Genomic DNA, 17,711 nt, shown 5'->3' on the forward strand with positions numbered 1-17,711 from the left:
CGGTTATTACTGGAGTCGGCAAAGGGAGGGCTGTGAAGTGTTAACCCCCTGAGTGAATCCCAGCCTAGGAGAGGGGAGAGAAGGCCTATGGCCTTTGAAAAGGTCCTCTCGTGCTGGCGGGCTCCAGTGAGTCTGTGGTTTTACATCTGCTGGGTGGGCTGTGCGGGGGAGTGCCGATGGCACACAGCTTGGGGACAGACTGCTTTCTGTCTCTAAAATGGAGTAGCTTAATGACTTCCCCCTCCCTCACCATCTCCCTGTGGAAGTCCTGAACTACTCTGAAGCCCCTCCCTCCATCCATCTGCTCTGGGTGGGGTAGTTGAGGCCAAGGGGAGCTGAGGGGGAGTAAACCGGATATGGACTTCGGTTTATTAGAAACTTTGGCAAACAGAGGGGGAGGAAGGAGAGCCCACATAGCAAAAACAGCCACTCTGGCCAGGATGCGGTCAAGGTGGGGAGGTGGAGAGGATGGGTGACCTGGTCCTTGGTTTGGGGGAGGGGCTGGCTTTGGGGTGCACACACCCATCCCTGTGCAGCCCGGAGGGACTGCGACGTTGGAGAAAACCAGATCTTTCCATTGACCTCTGTATTGTCGGCCTGGGGCCATTCCGGACGATTAGGAGGGGGTGGCGCTACCTTATCTGGGTCGTGCAGGCTGGTGGTAGCCTCCTCTTCACCACCCCCCTTTCTAGGGCCGGGGAGCCGCGGTCACTTTTCATCTCCCTGTCCCAGTACCGTGCTCCCCCAGACAGGTTTGCGCACTCGTAGTACGGGAGGACACACCGCCGCCTCGCACCCGGCTCCGGCTTCGGAATGAGACTGAAGGCGGGTGCTTCGGGAGGCCGGGGGGAGGAGGGCCAGCGGCCGGGGGCGGGGCGGTGGCCGAGGTGAGGGGCTGCGCCACGGGCTCCACTGCGCTCGCAGCTCCAAGGGGGCGGCTCAGGGGGGTGGGGCGTGGCGGGGGCGTGGCGGGGGCGTGGCTGCGGGGCAGGCGACCCTGGGCTGGGGCCCCAGTAGCTCAGCCGGAGCGCTGCGCACCCAGCCAGTGCTTCTGTCAGGCCGCCTCCTTTCCAGCCGCCCTGCGGCGCCCGGCCCTTCCTCATGCTGGCACCCCCGGCCCCAGAGACCGAGGTCCCTATGTCCCAGGCGGAGGCCGACCTGGCCCTGCGGCCCCCGCCGCCTCTTGGCGCGGCGGGGCCGCCCCGCCTCGGGCCCCCTCGCCGGGCGCGCCGCTTCTCCGGGAAGGCTGAGCCCCGGCCGCGCTCCTCCCGTCTCAGCCGCCGCAGCTCAGTCGACTTGGGGCTGCTGAGCTCTTGGTCCCAGCCAACCTCACCCGTTCCAGAGCCCCCTGCTCCTCCGGACTCCGCTGGTTCCGGCCCCGCAATGAGTCCACCGCCTAGCTCTGAAGAGCCCACTGAGGGCACGTGGACCGCGGGCGCCCCGGTGAAGGCCGCAGACTCCGAGCGTCCGGAACTCGCGGGCTCCGCAGGAGGGTCGGGGTCCCGGGAACCGCCGAGGATCACCGAGGCGGCGGCCCGGGAGCGGCGGCGGGAGCAGGAGGAAAAGGAGGACACGGAGACTCAGGCTGTGGCAACGTCCCCGGACGGCCGATACCTCAAGTTTGACATCGAGATTGGACGTGGCTCGTTCAAGACGGTGTATCGAGGGCTGGACACCGACACCACGGTGGAGGTGGCCTGGTGTGAGCTGCAGGTGCGGCTGGGAGCCCCCTCGGTGACGCCACGGGATGGGACCCTTTGGAGGTCTTGGGATGGGAGACCCAGGGGACAGCAGCAAGAGGGATGTATTTTTCCAGTCAAATATCCAGACACTCTTGTCCCCCTTGTTCTGATGATCCATGGACCTGGCTGATTCCGGGCTGCAGAAGGAGAAACTGAGGCAGGTGGTGTATGGTGGCTCCCCTATGGATTTAGACATTCTCACTTTACGGGCTCTATACTCAACCCTGAGAGGTGGAAAATAGGATGGGGAATTGGGTAGGGAGCCAGTTCAGACCTGAGGGGTGGTTGGCCTCACCACTTTCCTGCAGTGGTTACCTACTATCTCCTCCCTTCCTCTCCCTTCCCCCTAAGTCCTGAGACCCTCAGTGTGACCCTGATCTTCCTGCTCCCTCACTCTGGATCTTTGCAGATTAGGAGGCTGGAATGATGGAGGCCAGCAGCTGAGGCAGGGTCCTCTCCACTTCCAGATGATTTAGGGCTATTGTGGCAGGACGGGGCCCTCGCACGCCCCTTCTGAAGCAGTCAGACTTCTGGACTTCTCCACAGCTGGGGGAGGGGAGACAGGGAGCTCCAGCCCTGGCCTGAGTCCAGTCCTGCTCCTCATCCCGCTGCCTACCTGAGCTCTCCTTTCTCAGATCCAAAGGTGCTGAACCCCATAGGCTTTAGGGGTATGCTGGTTGGAAGGACCTTCTTCCCATAGGGGAAGAACCCAGTTAAGTCTGAGCTAGCAGCTTTGGATTCAGACTGGGAGGACAGGGCCTGGGGGAAGGGTCCTCCCCTCCAGCCCTGGCACTGGGCTTGCCCCTTGCGCCTGCCAGTGCCACGCCCCAGGCTCTAAGCCAGGCAAGGCAAGGCGGCCAAACTGGGGTGGGGGGGTGGAGGAGGGAGATGGAGGAGGGAGATGGGGGAGGCGAGACAGCCATGGGGCAGGGGGCAGTCTCCTGGCACCTGGTCCTGGATCCTTTGTCTCTTTCTCTGTACCTCCCTCTGCAGCCCTCCTGCCTCCTGCCTGGATCTAGCAGTTCCCAGTTTCTGAGGCCAATCCCCTTGCCGGCCCCAATTCTCTGCCTGCCGTCTGCCTGCTGCCCGCCTGCTGCCTGCCCGCTGCCAGCCCCTGGGCGTCCCCTCCCACCCCACGGCCGGCCTGGGCGGCTACAAAGGCGCTATTGACTTCAGGGCTCCTGGACAGGGCTGCATAAAAGCGCTTGTGTCCAGGAGGGGGTCCAGGGGGCGGCCCCAGGCCCATGGTGGGTGTGTCCTTGGAGCAGCCCAGGGGGGCACACCGGGAATTAGGGATCTACAATCGGTGGACAAATGATCCCACCCACCCAGCCCCATCCGTTGGCTCCTACCCTCACTTCTCCCTCAGCCCTGCCCCGTGTGCTCCCATCCCCCCTCTCCGTGGGGGTCCTGGGCCTGATGTGACTGTGACCCCCACCCCCTACCCCACAGACTCGGAAACTGTCTCGAGCGGAGCGGCAGCGATTCTCGGAGGAGGTGGAGATGCTCAAGGGGCTGCAGCACCCCAACATCGTCCGCTTCTACGACTCGTGGAAGTCGGTGCTGAGGGGCCAGGTTTGCATCGTGCTGGTCACCGAACTCATGACCTCGGGCACGCTCAAGACGTGAGCTCTGCGCCTGGTGGTGGGAGTTGGTGGGAGGACTGGTGGTGGGAGGTCTCCACTGCTTCTGGAGGAGCCCAGCCTCCTCAAACGCTGCAGGCAGGTCCAAAACCAGGCTCACTATCTCTCATCCTCCTCTCTTGAGCGTCTGGAGGCCTCAGCTGCCCCCTAAGGAGTCTTCCCCCACGCTGCCTCTCTCCTCTGCAAGCTATCCTGTCTTCCTGCAGCCTGCAGAGATCTGGCACTGTCACTTCTTTCCTTAAAATCCTTTCGAGTTTTCCCACTGCCCTCAGGATAAAGTCCACACTCTCTAAGGACTGCTCACAAAGTCCTTATAGGATCCAGCCTGCGTTCCAGACAAGCCAAATTCCCAGCAGCTCCTCGCACCCTACCCCATCACTTGCTGTCTCCGTGCCTTTGAGCACGGGTGTCCCTTCTGCCTGGAAAGTCTTCATCCCTTCCCATTTTCACCCTTGAACGCCTACTCAGCCTTCAAGACTCAACATAAAAGTTATTTCCTCTCTGAAGCCCTCCCCCACGCCCGGGGCAGTTAGTTATCCCTTCTGGCGCTTCCACAGCACCTTGGGGGCGGCCCTGTCTGTGCATTTACCGCCCGACCTCCGTTTTGTAACCTCCTGTCTACCTACCACACCCCCGACTGCGTTTCTGCTTGAGGACTGGCGCCGGTCTAGGTTAGGAGAGGCTGGCAAAAGATGCGTAGGCGGGGGAGTGGGTGGGGCTACGGGGAACTTCCCAGTGGTGGTCTCCCTCCCCAGCCTATGTGTCCCCCACCAAGACCGTGGCTATGCGCCCTCCCCCAGATACCTGAGGCGGTTCCGCGAGATGAAGCCGCGAGTCCTTCAGCGCTGGAGCCGCCAAATCCTTCGGGGGCTTCATTTCCTACACTCCCGGGTACCCCCCATCCTGCACCGGGATCTCAAGTGTGACAACGTCTTTATCACGGGCCCTACAGGCTCCGTTAAGATTGGGGACCTGGGCCTGGCCACGCTCAAACGCGCCTCCTTCGCCAAGAGCGTCATCGGTGCGTCCCTCCCGGGGGTCCTTGCCATTCTTGCCCTCCCCATGTCAGGAGAGAGCCTGGGGACCCTCTCCCCCTAGCAGTGTCTTTCGGGATCCATGGAGGTAGAAGCCCACAGGGAAGATGGGGAGACCTATGGCATTCCTTTTTCCCCACACCCCTCCCCCAATCCCCCACCCTCACACACACAGGACGGGGAGGGGTCGGTCACTTGCACTCCAGAACTGCCTAGCCTTTTGTACGCTCAAGGGGAGGGACGAAGCCATAAAGGAGGCACTGCAGCCTGATACCTGCTGTGGATCCTACAGGGACCCCGGAGTTCATGGCCCCGGAGATGTACGAGGAAAAATACGATGAGGCCGTGGACGTGTACGCGTTTGGCATGTGCATGCTGGAGATGGCTACCTCGGAGTACCCTTACTCTGAGTGCCAGAATGCCGCGCAAATCTACCGCAAGGTCACTTCGGTGAGAGGGGGCAGGGAGGAGAGGGAATTACAGGTCCCCTTTACACTTTTCCTGCTCCAGCCACCCCGCGGTCAGTGCCCTTTCCCTTAATGAAAACAGGCTGGACATAAAGACGCCCTGGTGAACGCTGAAGGATATTGGATGCACACAAGGCCCCTCCAATACAAGCTATTTAGAATAATGTCGTGTGTAGCGCTCTCTAGAGCTTACAAACGATTTCACATCCAATCGATGTGAAATCCTTCCTGCTGCCCCGCGGGGTGAGCAGGGCAAATGTTCTGCCCTGCGTTTTACAAATGAGGACACTGGCTCAGCGAGAGACTTGTTCAAGGTCACACTGTCGATACGTGGGGGGACTGGGATTTGAAATCACATCTTCTAGTAGCAGTCGCGGTGCTTTTGCCTCTGCCCGCCCTGCTGCCTCGGGCAGGGGCGGGTGCGTAAAGCAGAGAGCTGGGGCGCAGAGGGCGGGAGGCCTCATGCAACCCCATTCCTCAGGGCACAAAGCCGAACAGCTTCTACAAGGTGAAGATGCCCGAGGTGAAGGAGATTATTGAAGGCTGCATCCGCACGGATAAGAACGAGAGGTGGGTGGAGGGGGCAGAATGGGGGTGGGGGCGGTTGGGGGGCGGGCGGCGGTGGGGCTCGGCTCACGGTGGCGCCGCCCTCAGGTTCACCATCCAGGACCTTCTGGCTCACGCCTTCTTCCGCGAGGAGCGCGGCGTCCACGTGGAGCTGGCGGAGGAGGACGACGGAGAGAAACCGGACCTCAAGCTCTGGCTGCGCATGGAGGACGCGCGGAGAGGGGGGCGCCGCCGGGACAACCAGGCCATTGAGTTCTTGTTCCAACTGGGCCGGGACGCAGCCGAGGAGGTGGCGCAGGAGATGGTGAGCGGAGGACAGACTGCCTGCCCTGCGGCTGGGCATGTGAGGGGCGTTTGGACTTGGACGTCGACTGGAGGGGCCAGTGCCTCGCTGGAGTGGTGCCTGGGTGGTAGGAGGGGGGCTCAACCCAGCCCTCCCGGCATCTCCCGCAAGGGTCACCCTGCAGCTCCGGCCTTAACGCACCCCACCCGCATGCACACCTAGTGTTCTCCACAAGTTGGAGATTTCCTTTTCCAGCCTTGGGTCCTTCCACCTCCCTGTTTTACTTCCTGCTGATTCGGTTTTCCTGAAATGCCCTTCTCTCCAGCTTATCTATTTTTCCCTTTTTCATCCCCCATCCCCCCCATGTCTTTTTCTCGATCTTCCTTCATACTCAGAACCATCCATTTCAGAAAGCCTGTCCCCTCTAGAGTCAAAATTAAATGTTTTTTTCCCACTTCAGCAGGTCCTCCATTACTGGAGGGGCCCCCATTGGTCTTGTTTTATACCAGGATACATTCCTGTCTTTCTCTTCCACTAGACTATAAAGTCCTGGGGGCAGGGACTGTGTGTATTGGTTTTTCTATCCCTGACGGTGCTTAGCACGTGGTGGGAGCTTGTTAATCACCCACATCTGTATGCAGCTTAGAGCCCTTTCCCATGCATTCGATGGTTGTTACCAACCCTGCATGGAGTGACTTTATCCCGATTTATTGATGAGGAAATAAAAGCTCAGAGAGGTTGAATATCTTGTACAAGGTCCCAAGCAAGTAAGTGGCAGAACTGACTCAGGTTGTTCAGATTTTAGGTCAGATCACCCTGCCCCACCACCTTTACATGCCCAGCGGAGCTTGCTATTGAAATGAATAAGGACATGATGAACAGAAGCTGGTGGACCAGGAGAGGCATATATGGGAGACAGAAGACGTGGGGCTGGTCTTGGAACGCCTGAGGGGGGAAGGGAAAGAGTATGAAATTCTTGATAGAAAAATGCAGTTGAAAGGGTGGGGATCATCTCTTGGTGGGTCTGGGTCAGGAACCTGAGAATGTGTTTGAAATATGGCATAGGAGCGGGTCTCCGAAGCATAGCTCAAACCTGACCTGAGATCGGATCCTGATCCATTACATACAGAGGTTCTTGATCTTGACACTACTAACATCTTTGTTTGGGAGACTGTACTGTGCATTGTAGGATATTGGGGCATCTACTCAGTAGATGCCAGTGGTACCTACCCCTAAGTTGTGACAACTAAAAATGTCTCCAGATATGGCCAAGTGTCCCCCCCAGCCCCCAAGAGCAATTGACTTACTGTATAACCATGAACTGGTCACTTAGTTTACTTATTTCTAAAATGGGGCTGATAAGATCTACCTCAGAAGGTTTCTGGAAGGATTTAATGTTGATAATGTGAAGAGCTGCCAGTTAATGGACACAGTGGGTAATCAATAAATGTTGGTTCCCTTTCTCCCATGTCCTGGAGGCCTCAAGAAGGTGTCATGATGGGTCTTTGTTGGGGGAGGGGGAATCTCATCTCAAACTGTGTTCCTCACCCTCCCAACTCCAGGTGGCCCTGGGTTTAGTGTGCGAAGCTGATTACCAGCCAGTGGCCCGTGCAGTGCGTGAACGGGTTGCTGCCATCCAGCGAAAGCGTGAGAAGCTGCGCAAAGCGAAGGAGTTGGAGGCCTTCCCCCCAGCGCCAGGGCCCCTACCAGCAGCTGTCCCCATGACTCCTGCTCCTTCCAGTATCTTCCCCCCTGAACCCGAGGAGCCAGAGGCAGACCAGCACCAGCCCTTCCTCTTCCGCCATGCCAGCTACTCATCTACCACCTGTAAGTCACCTCTGACCTTGGGACCCAGGTCCCAGAACCCTTGGCCTCTGCCCCCTACCCAGAAGTTCAAGCCAACAGCATTGTCACTTACCCGGCCTTCCACATCTAGCCATAGCTCCTTCTGGGAAAGAACTCTGCCACAGCTCCAGGCCCCTCCTTGCTTAGACAGCCTCCCTCCTTGGCCACCACTCCCCTTTATTTCCACTTTTTGATCCCCTCCCTCCCCACCAGCGGATTGCGAGACTGATGGCTACCTCAGCTCCTCCGGCTTCCTGGATGCCTCAGACCCTGCCCTTCAGCCCCCTAGGGGCGTGCCATCCAGCCCCGCTGAGTCCCATCTCTGCCTGCCCTCGGTGAGAGGGGGTCACATGGGGGGCTCCCAGCCATTCCAATCCTATGACCTATCTCCCATCCTGTAAAACCCAAACCCCTGACATGGCCCCATGTCCTTGGAAATCCACCCCTCTTGTCCTCTTCTTAATTCCCTCTACCAAGTACCCCAGCACCCTTGACACCATCTCCCTGGAGTCCAGCATTTATCCTCCCCTGACCTCATGAACCCATATCCTATTTCAGGCTTTTGCCCTATCCATTCCACGTTCTGGCCCTGGCAATGACTTTTCCCCTGGAGACAGGTAAGTTCTGGTCTGAGTTGGGGTGTTAGGGTGAAATATATGGAGCTCTGGGCTCCCAGTGTCCACTCTGACACTCCTGTCTTCTTTTCCTTTTTTTCCAGCTATGCCTCAGATGCAGCATCAGGCCTTAGTGACATGGGAGAAGGGATGGAACAGATGAGGAGACCCCCAGGGAAAAACCTCCGGCGCAGACCCCGATCCCGGCTTCGGGTCACAAGTGTAAGGAAGGGGCACAGGTGTTGGGGAATAAGCTACAGGGCCTGGAGGGAACTGTCAGAGGGATAGGGGAAGTCAGCCAGAAAAGGGGAGAAGCAGTGTGCTACTGGTACCCAAGAGTCAGCCAGTCATGTTTTTAATACAAGACTATGGGGGCAGAATCTGCCTCTCTCCAGTTGCAGTCTGGCCACTGTCATTTGGTTGGAGTGGGGTGGGGACACGTGATGAAGACAGAGAGCTTGACCTCCTCCCTCTGCTGACTTTTGACTCTGAAGGTCTCAGACCAGAATGACAGAGTGGTTGAGTGCCAGCTACAGACGCACAACAGCAAGATGGTGACCTTCCGATTTGATCTGGATGGGGACAGCCCGGAAGAGATTGCAGCTGCCATGGTGAGGGGGAGAGAGATGAAGACAGAGTCTTTGGATCTGGGACAAGAGTCTCCTTCCTGATGTCCCCTGTTGCTGAACTCCCCCCCACAACCCCATCCAACAGCAAGGGTTTTAAAGCTGGTTGGCCCTCAGCACAGTGACACTGAAGACATCTCTGCCCTTGTTTTGGGGGAGGTTTCTGTTTATCCAGTGAGGTTTGGCTCCTCAGCTGGAGCAATTTGAGACTAACATAGGGTATACATAAGTGCAGTGAAGTGCACGCTAGACACGTGATACTGTGGCTGTAAGTAAAGGATGGGTTGGGGGCAGCAGGGGAAGAGGTAGGACTTACGTGAGGTCTTGACAGATGGGTCAGAATGGCAGTGAAGAGTGGAAAGGGCATGTGCATTGGAGGTATGGCAAAGGAAAGGCATGGAAATAGGGAGTGACTTGAAATATGGGGCCAGGAGGGCTTCATGAGGAGACTTTGTCATTGGAAGAGTTCCTATAGGAAGCAACAAGGTCCTACTGTATAGCACAGAGAACTATATTCAATGTCCTGTAATAAACCATAATGGAAAAGAATATGAAAAAAAAAGAATGTGTATATATGTATAACTGAATCACTTTGCTGTACAGCAAAAATTAACACAACATTGTAAATCAACTATACTTCAATTTAAAAGAAATCCAAAAAGAAAAGGGTTCCTGTAGGAGAGTTGTGGAAGTGAGGTTGAGCCCAGATCATAGACAGTCTTAAGAGTTAGAGTGTAACATGGTGAGAATAGGTTTTAAGAAGACTGTTCTGCTGTGGGATGTGGGAGAGGGTTGGGGGTAGGGAATCCAGTTGGCAGGTGGATACAAGAAGCTGGATGTGGTCCAAGGAGAGAATGGATTATGGGGGAGGAGGAAGAAAAGGGGTGAATCTGAGGGTCATTTTGGGAAAATAAATTACTCTGTAATCCAGTAATCTATTGACATGGTACAGTGTACATAGTAGATGGTCAGTAAATATTTGCTGAGTTGATACGAGAGGGAGTTAGCGAGAGGGGATATCAAGGGCGAGTTGTAGCTTAGAGGAACTAATGGCAATAGGCCATCAAAGGAGAGAGGAAGTTAGAAAATGAAAGTAGGCTTGTTTTTTTTTTAGGGATCATGATGAGCTTGAATGACAGAGAGACAGGCAAGATAAGATCCTCTCAGAGAGAATACGAGTCAGGGCTGGAGAGAGCGGTGGATCTGGGAGTCTCAGCAGAGTTGAGCGTGAGAGAAGGTGGGCCTGCAAAGCCTGAGGCATAGAGGTTTGTCTTAGTGGATACCCCCAGTTGTGGAATGGGGGGGTGGGGATAGGTCATCGAAGGACAGAGATGGAGCCTGAGAGGTAGGAGGAGCTCCGGAAGATGTTACTAAAAACTGAGTAAGGAGATTGTTTCAAGGAGGCATAGGGTGAAGCCTGAGGCAAAACCACACTGGCTTTTGTCAGGAGGAGGTCTTCGTGGGAGACCAGTTTCAGTGGAGTGGGGGCAGTGGATGCCAGCCTCTGGGATGAAAGAGGGAAGGGAATGGAAGACACGTCAGACTTCAGGAACTCTCTCTAAAGCTTCTCCTCCATCATGTCATTCAGCTTGTGTCGGGGACAAAGACAAACTATCACCTGGCGTGCAGGCTTATCAACTTCTGTCAAGCCACTCAACCCTTCAAGAATCTTTCCTCCAGCCACACTGGTTTCTGAATGGTCCTCTGAAGAGGCTTGGGTGCCTTTCAGCTTCTGGCTCCATCTCCTCGGGGGTCTCGCCCTGGGTGCTTTCTCTACTGGGCTTTCAAGCCCCACTCAGATCCCACACAGCCAAAGGGACCCTGTCCCTGAACCCAGGGTCCACTGCCCTCTTTTCTCTTCTTCCCAGCATACCCTCCACTCCTCTGCAGCAGAATTCTCCTGAGACTTAGATCTCCTCTTGTTGCTTTTTTGCCCCCAAATCTGTAGAGGCTACCTATGGTTACAGAGTAACGTCCAAACTCTGGAGCACGGCCTTTAAAATTCACAGCACTCTCAGCTATACTCCAGTCTTCGCTATTTTGTGAATGTGCTGTGCCCTTTTTGAATGTGCTGTGAATGTGCTGTGCCCTTTCCTGCCTCAGAACAGCATGGAACAGAGGAAAGGGTGGACTTTCACATAAGACCTGAGTTCAAACTTCAGCTCTGTTATCTACTGATTTGGCAAACTTGGGCAAGTTTCTTAACCTCTCGGAACGTCATCAGTAAAACACAGGGGATAATACTTATTTTGCAAAGATGTTCTGATGTAACATATAATTTATGCGAAGTGATACAGCATGTACAAGAAGTGAAATGATGATAAAAGTATGGGAAGTGTCCACACATGGTAGGTCCTCAGTAAAGGGTTGCTTTTCTTACTCATCCTTCAAGCCTCAGCTGTGGAGCCATCCCAGCTTCGCCCTATCCCCTGAGGTGGTATGAACTGCTTTCTTCTTGGAATGGAATTTTTAAAAATTGTGTTAAAAAACGCATAACATAAAATGTACCATCAACCATTTTCAAGTATACAGTTCAGTAGTGTTAAGTATATTCACACTGTTGGGCAACAGATCTCTGGAACCTTTTTATCTTGCAAATCTGAATCTCTACCCATTAAACAGCAGCTTTCCCTTTCCCCTTTCGGGAATAGCATTTTTATCTCTACGCCAATCAAAAACGCCTTACCTGCCATGGGCTGACTTGCAGTCTATTGAGTTATGTATGTGTGTGTCTCTTCCACTAGATTTTGGGCTTCTTCAGGACCAGGACCTTGTTTCATACTTCCCTGTTCCCTCAAAGAACCTAGCAAATGCCTGGCACATAGTATGTGCTCAGTAAGCATTTGCGGACTTGAATGTTACATTTACCATCTTTGCCTTATTTTTACTTAACTTTGTGGGGCTGTGTGTGTATGTGGATCTGTGGGGCATACTTTATAAGCCCTATGAGAGGAGGAATTGTGTCCAAAAGCATGTGAGGCAACAGTGTAAAGAACTCAGATTTTGGCTTTAGACAGGTCTGGGTGCAAATGCCCTGGTCTTGGGCAGACTGAACTTCACCTCGTTGAGCATTGGTTAGCATAACTCTAAAGTGGCGGTGTTAATGTAGACCCCAGAAAGCTGTTGTTGGTGTCAAATGTGATAAGATATGTAAAGATCTGGTATATACATGCACGCTGTGAATGTTACCTCCTTTTCTCTAAGCTGTATTTCTCCTTACGCCACACAGTGCCTGGCACACAATGGATGCTTACTAAATACTTGTTTTAGGTTGGTGGTGAGCACAATTGGTGGGGTGAAGGGTTGGTTTTTAAAGACTGGGGCCGGGAGAGAGGGATGAGTGGAATAACAGAGCCCTCCTTCCCCTTCCTGCTGACTCTCGCCAGGTGTATAACGAGTTCATTCTGCCCTCGGAGCGAGCTGGATTCCTGAACCGGATTCGGGAGATTATCCAGCGAGTGGAGACCCTGTTGAAGAGAGATACTGGCCCTGTGGAGGCTGCTGAAGACCCCCTGGGCCCCCAGGTCAGACCCCTCCGGGCACCTCCAGGGGGAAGGGACTCTGCTCCAGGTTTCATTAGTCTCTGCCCTCACCAGTCCCCTTGGATCTAACTTGTCTTCATCTCTGGGACCCCAAAACAATGGCTCTTCCCCCATTTGAAATCTGATGAAAGCCACAGACTCTTGTTCTAGAAAAATGTGTTCAATGCATACTTTTAGCTCATTATTTTGAAACAATTTCAGACTTACAGAGGGGACTTCCCTGGTGGTCCAGTGGTTAAGACTCCACACTTCCAATGCAGGGGGCGCGGGTTTGATCCCTGGTTGGGGAACTAAGATTCCCACATGCCTTGCGGTGCGGCCAAAAATAAATAAAATTTCAGACTTACAGAGAAGTTGCAAAAATTGAACAAAGAATTCCTAGATACTCTGCCTAGATTTGCCAGTTGTGTTTTGCCACATGAGCTTTACCATTCTCTCTTCCTCTCTCCCCTATCTGTGTGTGTGCATGCAGTTTTGGGGGGAACCATTTAAGTAAGATGCAGACATCATGCCCCTTTACCACTACATATTTCTCAAATACAGTTTTTAAAAAATATTTATTTATTTATTTATTTGGCGCACCAGTCTTAGTTGTGGCACGCAGGATCTTCGTTGTAGCATGCAGGATCCTAGTTGCGGCATGCGGGATCTAGTTCCCTGACCAGGGATCAAACCCGGGCCCCCTTCATTGGGAGCGCGGAATCTTAACCACTGGACCACCAGGGAAGTCCCTCAAATACACTTTTGAATCCCTTGAAACTCATCTGTGGACTCCTAGAGGTTCATGAGTCCTAAGACTCAGCTCTTCCCACTGTGACATTTCTCTCTCTCAGGAGGAGCCAGCACCATTGCCTGCCCTCCCAGGGTACCCCCCAGACCCATCCAGTGGTATGTACTACATTCTGTCCCTACTCATCCCAACCCCTGGGGTTGCTCCTGGGAAGGGCATAGGGAATGGAGGACTGGAATCTCAACATCCGCTCCCTTCCCAGCAGAGTTCCAGAGCAGCACCCTAGAGCAGAGGAGCTGGGCAGCCTTCTCCGCCTCCCCATCCTCTCCTGGAACCCCCTCGTCTCCTGGAAACCCCTTTTCTCCTGGATCCCCTGCTTTCCCAAGTGCCATCTTCCCCATCACTTCTCCCCCATGTCATCCCAGCTCCTCCTCATTCTCTCCAATTTCTCCCCAGGTCCCCTCAGATCTCTCTCCACACCCCCCCAGCTCCCCACTTCCATTCTCCCCCAGTGCATCCCAGTTTCCAGTCCCATCTGCTCAGTTTCCACTGAATTCTCCCCTCCCCAGTTGTTCCCAGGTTACTCTTGCTCCTGCCTCCTTTCCCCCCTGTCCCTCTGCTTCTCCCCTCCCCTCCACCACAGCAGCCCCTCTGCTCTCTCTGGCTAGTGCGTTCTCACTGGCTGTGATGACTGTGGCTCAGTCCCTGCTGTCCCCCTCCCCTGGGCTCCTGTCCCAGTCTCCTCCAGCTCCTCCTGGTCCCCTACCCAGCCTGCCCCCTCCAGCTCCCCTTGCTCCTTGTGGCCAGGAGAGGCCTTCGCCTCTGACAGCTGAGATGGAGAGTGAGGTGAGTAGGAACCAAGAGGGATGACTGCGGGGTGTGTGTGTGGGGTCCATTCTGGATCATTTCTCTACTCATGGATCCACACTTTTTAGGCCTCCCCAAATCTTGGTTGGCCACTCCTGGGTGAAGCCAGACTGGCTCCCATCTCTGAAGGTGAGGCCTCTGACCACTGACCTTCCCCTGCCTGTTATCCTCAGTCACTTTTTTTTTTTTTAATAAATAAATTTATTTATTTGTTTATTTATTTATTTATGGCTGTGTTGGGTCTTCGTTGCTACGCACAGGCTTTTCTCTAGTTGCGTCGAGCGGGGGCTACTCTTCGTTGTGGCACACGGGCTTCTCATTGTGGTGGCTTCCCTTGTTGCAGAGCACGGGCTCTAGGCGTGCAGGCTTCAGTAGTTGTGGCGTGCAGGCTCAGCAGTTGTGGCTCGTGGGCTCTAGAATGCAGGCTCAGTAGTTGTGGCACATGGGCCTAGTTGCTCCGTGGCATGTGGGATCTTCCCGGACCAGGGCTTGAACCTGTGTCCCCCTGCATTGGCAGGCGGCAGATTCTTAACCACTGCGCCACGAGGGAAGTCCCTCAGTCACTTTATATCCTGCCACTGATTTCCTTCTTCCATGACTCCTTCCTTCTCTCACTACAGAGGGAAAGCCCCAGCTTGTTGGGCGCTTCCAAGTGACTTCATCCAAGGAACCAGCTGAGCCTCTTCCCCTGCAACCAACATCCCCCACTCTCTCTGGCTCCCTGAAGGCTCCAACCCCTCAGCTGACCTCGGAGAGCTCAGACACGGAGGATAGTGCTGGAGGCGGGCCAGAGGCCAGGGAGGCTCTGGCTGAAAGTGACCGTGCAGCCGAGGGCCTGGGGGCTGGAGCCGAAGAGGAAGGGGACGATGGGAAGGAACCCAGAGTCGGGGGCAGCCCTCCCCCCCTGAGCCATCCCAGCCCAGTGTGGATGAACTACTCCTACAGCAGCCTGTGTCTGAGCAGTGAGGAATCAGAGAGCAGTGGGGAGGATGAGGAATTCTGGGCTGAGCTGCGGAGTCTTCGGCAGAAGTGAGTCTGGGGAGGATGGAGGTCAAGAGGTGGACTTGGGAGAGCAAAGTGTTTGGCTAGCCCTCTCACGCTCCTGATGTGTCCTCAGGCACTTGTCAGAGGTGGAGGCACTACAGACACTACAGAAACAGGAAATTGAGGACTTGTACAGCAGGCTCGGGAAGCAGCCCCCGCCGGGTATCGTGGCCCCTGCTGCTATGCTGTCTAGCCGCCAGCGCCGCCTCTCCAAGGGCAGCTTCCCCACCTCCCGGCGCAATAGCCTGCAGCGCTCTGAGCTCCTGGGCCCTGGTGAGACAGCAGTTGCCCCACTCCTATCTTTCTGGAGACCCGTCCCTAGTGATCTTTCTTTCAGGCCCTGGGGGTCTGCCCCTTAGTTTGGGGGGGACTAGCCCCCTCTCCCCATGGCCCCTTCCCTCACTCAGTGCTCTCCCTCCCCATCCTGCACCCAGGCATCATGCGAAGGAACTCCCTGAGTGGCAGCAGCACCGGCTCCCAGGAGCAGCGGGCGAGCAAGGGGGTGACATTCGCCAGGGATGTTGGCAGGATGGTGAGGGCGGGCCCAAGGGAGGGAGAGCCCAGGGAAAGATAACTGGCTGCAGCTTCACCCTCCTCCCACCCTGGAGGTTTCTTCAGTACTTTTTCTTTTCCCTCCAGTGAATTCCGAACAGAAGCCATGTGTCTCATCCACACCAGGGCCCGCCGTGGAGCTTGTGCTCTCAGAATCTGCTGACCAACACAACTCTGCAAGGAAGACCTCAACACTGAGGGAGTAGGAGGCCCCAGGGGCATGGAGAGTGCCGTTCCATTATAGGGAAGAGCCAAACATGTGGGAACTGTTTGCTGTGTGTAGAAGGCATACATTCTGCAGCCTACCATCCTCATCCCTGCCACCTCTCCAGCCAAGAGTGAACCACTAAGCAGTCCCACCCGAGCCCGGATGCTTCTAGAAGGCACACTCCCAGCTGGGCAGGAGGAGGGGGTGTTCTCACACCAGAATTAGTAGCAGCCAATAAAAATGCTGGAACCTAGAACCTGGTGAATTTGTATGTCGGGCCTTAGGAACTGGGGGTAAGGCAGGGGAGGATTTACAAGGAATTCCCGTTTCACAACGGAAGGCAGGGGTGGAGCCCAGCCTTCTGGCTTCCTGCCAGCAGTTCATGAGAAAACTGCAAGATCAATAATCCACCTGACCAAGCTAAGAGTCCACCCAGACCCCACCTTAGGCCTACACAAGCAGGCCCCAGTGGAAGTTAAAAGAATGAAAGCTGCTTGTCCCTCATCCTTCATCTACCTCTCTCTCTCTCGAGATGGGAAAAGGCAGTAAAGTTGGAGTAGTGTGTTCCTCAGGGTAGAGGACAGAAGAGTGAGTGACCTTCCTTCCCCCCAAGACCTGGTTCAGTCTCAAACAGCCCAGTGACCCACCACGATCTCTCCCTTAAATCAGGTGGAAAGATCTCATGGAAAAAGCAATTCTAGTTAAACATTTACGGCTCCCTGGGGCCATGCCACAGCTGCAGCTACTGCCTGTGGAGCGTTCCAGCATGAAGTGTCAGCCCCAGCACACTCATTGGACTCCAAGAGAGATGACTCGGTTTATTGCTCTCAACCTGACCCCATTTTTGCCACTTTAGGCTCCAACACTGCACAGAGCTGCCACCCTCACCCCCATTAAGAGCCCACCTCTTGTTCTCCACCCTCCCAGCCAGACCCTGAAGGGGATAAACCACAAAGTCAGAAAGCTTGGGGAAAGCCAAGGTCAGATACCTCGAACAAGGAAACTAGGAAAAGGAGTCAGTGGCCACACACAGTGAGTGCGAGGTGGGCATGTTCCCTTGACAATGGCCAAATGCACAAACCCGTGGTTACTTGGGCTCTATCATCGTCCAAAGCAATGCTGTGAGCAGGCTTCCATTTCTACAGGGTTGTGGGGCATCATCCATCATGTGAAGGGACTCCAGCAGGTTGGAGATGCAGGATACCCATCTGGATCAGTGTCCTGATGCCCTTTCCTGAGCTCGGGCTCGAGCAGCTTTGGCCTCATCTTCCAGCTCATCCAGGAAACGCTCCTGGGAAACCGAGTAGAAGGTGTAACCATCTGGGGAGGTGGGTTCAGGAAACCACGTGGAAAATGCACATTCCCTTTTCCCAGACTTGCTCAACCACCCTTGTTGATCTCTCATCCTCCCAAATCAGTGATTCGATCTTCTGCCCTCTGCTCTTCTGAGCCCTGACCCCGACTCCGTTATCATTAATAAATTATATTAAAAGAGCACCTTTAAAATGACAAAGTAAGGTACACTTAAACGCTTGGCTCAGCGTTACAAGTAGCCAAGACTTTCACAGCTCGGGCTCTTTCTGCCACCCCCACACTGCACGCCTACACGCCTCTGCTGCCCTTCTCCTGCCCCCAAATGCGGTCTCCCTGAGTCTACAGTCCAGACGGATACAAATTGCTAACACCAGGGCCCCGATGCCCAGGCCGGTCACGATGTTCCGGGTCCGCCGCTGTGGCAGCATCTTCTGCCACTGGGCGAGCTGCACCTGCCGCATGAATTGTAGTTGCGCAGGAGTCAGCTTCTCCCGCGTCGGGTCGATGCGCTGGGCCAGGGGGGCCTTTCCGCTCTTAGCATCCAGAGGGTCTCCAGCTCCCGGGGCCGCCATGTTACCGCTCCGCCCTCCGCAGTTCCCGGGGCGCGGGGCTTGCTGGGAATAGCAGTCCATG

At 55.1% G+C, this 17,711-nt stretch overlaps 2 protein-coding genes across 9 annotated transcripts; one reads left to right on the top strand and one right to left on the bottom strand.

The window, feature by feature from the left end:
• Positions 1-382: 382 nt before the first annotated feature.
• Positions 383-16,020, top strand: WNK4 (WNK lysine deficient protein kinase 4). Of its 8 annotated transcripts, none has more exons than XM_082441541.1 (20): positions 1,622-1,899; positions 2,210-2,385; positions 2,736-2,989; positions 3,195-3,367; positions 4,186-4,406; positions 4,712-4,869; positions 5,368-5,456; positions 5,541-5,757; positions 7,299-7,563; positions 7,795-7,916; positions 8,140-8,198; positions 8,300-8,417; positions 8,690-8,806; positions 12,208-12,345; positions 13,197-13,251; positions 13,356-13,939; positions 14,029-14,089; positions 14,581-14,989; positions 15,078-15,277; positions 15,644-16,020. In XM_082441541.1, exons 3-20 carry the CDS (start codon positions 2,987-2,989, stop codon positions 15,760-15,762), a joined length of 3,108 nt encoding a protein of 1,035 aa, XP_082297667.1. In that variant the 5' UTR covers positions 1,622-1,899; positions 2,210-2,385; positions 2,736-2,986; the 3' UTR covers positions 15,763-16,020. The 8 variants fall into 8 exon arrangements, with proteins under 8 accessions (XP_082297665.1, XP_082297663.1, XP_082297664.1 ...); XM_082441542.1 differs by having other exon boundaries at positions 1,693-1,713; positions 1,817-2,385; XM_082441539.1 differs by lacking the exons at positions 2,210-2,385; positions 2,736-2,989 and adding an exon at positions 15,439-15,536 and having other exon boundaries at positions 383-1,713; positions 15,644-15,755.
• A 542-nt stretch (positions 16,021-16,562) lies between these two features.
• Positions 16,563-17,695, bottom strand: COA3 (cytochrome c oxidase assembly factor 3). The gene is made up of 2 exons (XM_082441557.1): positions 17,437-17,695; positions 16,563-17,084 (listed from the first exon to the last, which is right to left on the bottom strand). Exons 1-2 carry the CDS (start codon positions 17,648-17,650, stop codon positions 16,978-16,980), a joined length of 321 nt encoding a protein of 106 aa, XP_082297683.1. The 5' UTR covers positions 17,651-17,695; the 3' UTR covers positions 16,563-16,977.
• Between the last annotated feature and the right edge of the window lie 16 nt (positions 17,696-17,711).

The sequence above is a fragment of the Balaenoptera physalus genome, assembly GCF_965194825.1.
Source record: "Balaenoptera physalus genome assembly, chromosome: 20".
NCBI classification, from domain to species: Eukaryota; Metazoa; Chordata; class Mammalia; order Artiodactyla; family Balaenopteridae; genus Balaenoptera; species Balaenoptera physalus.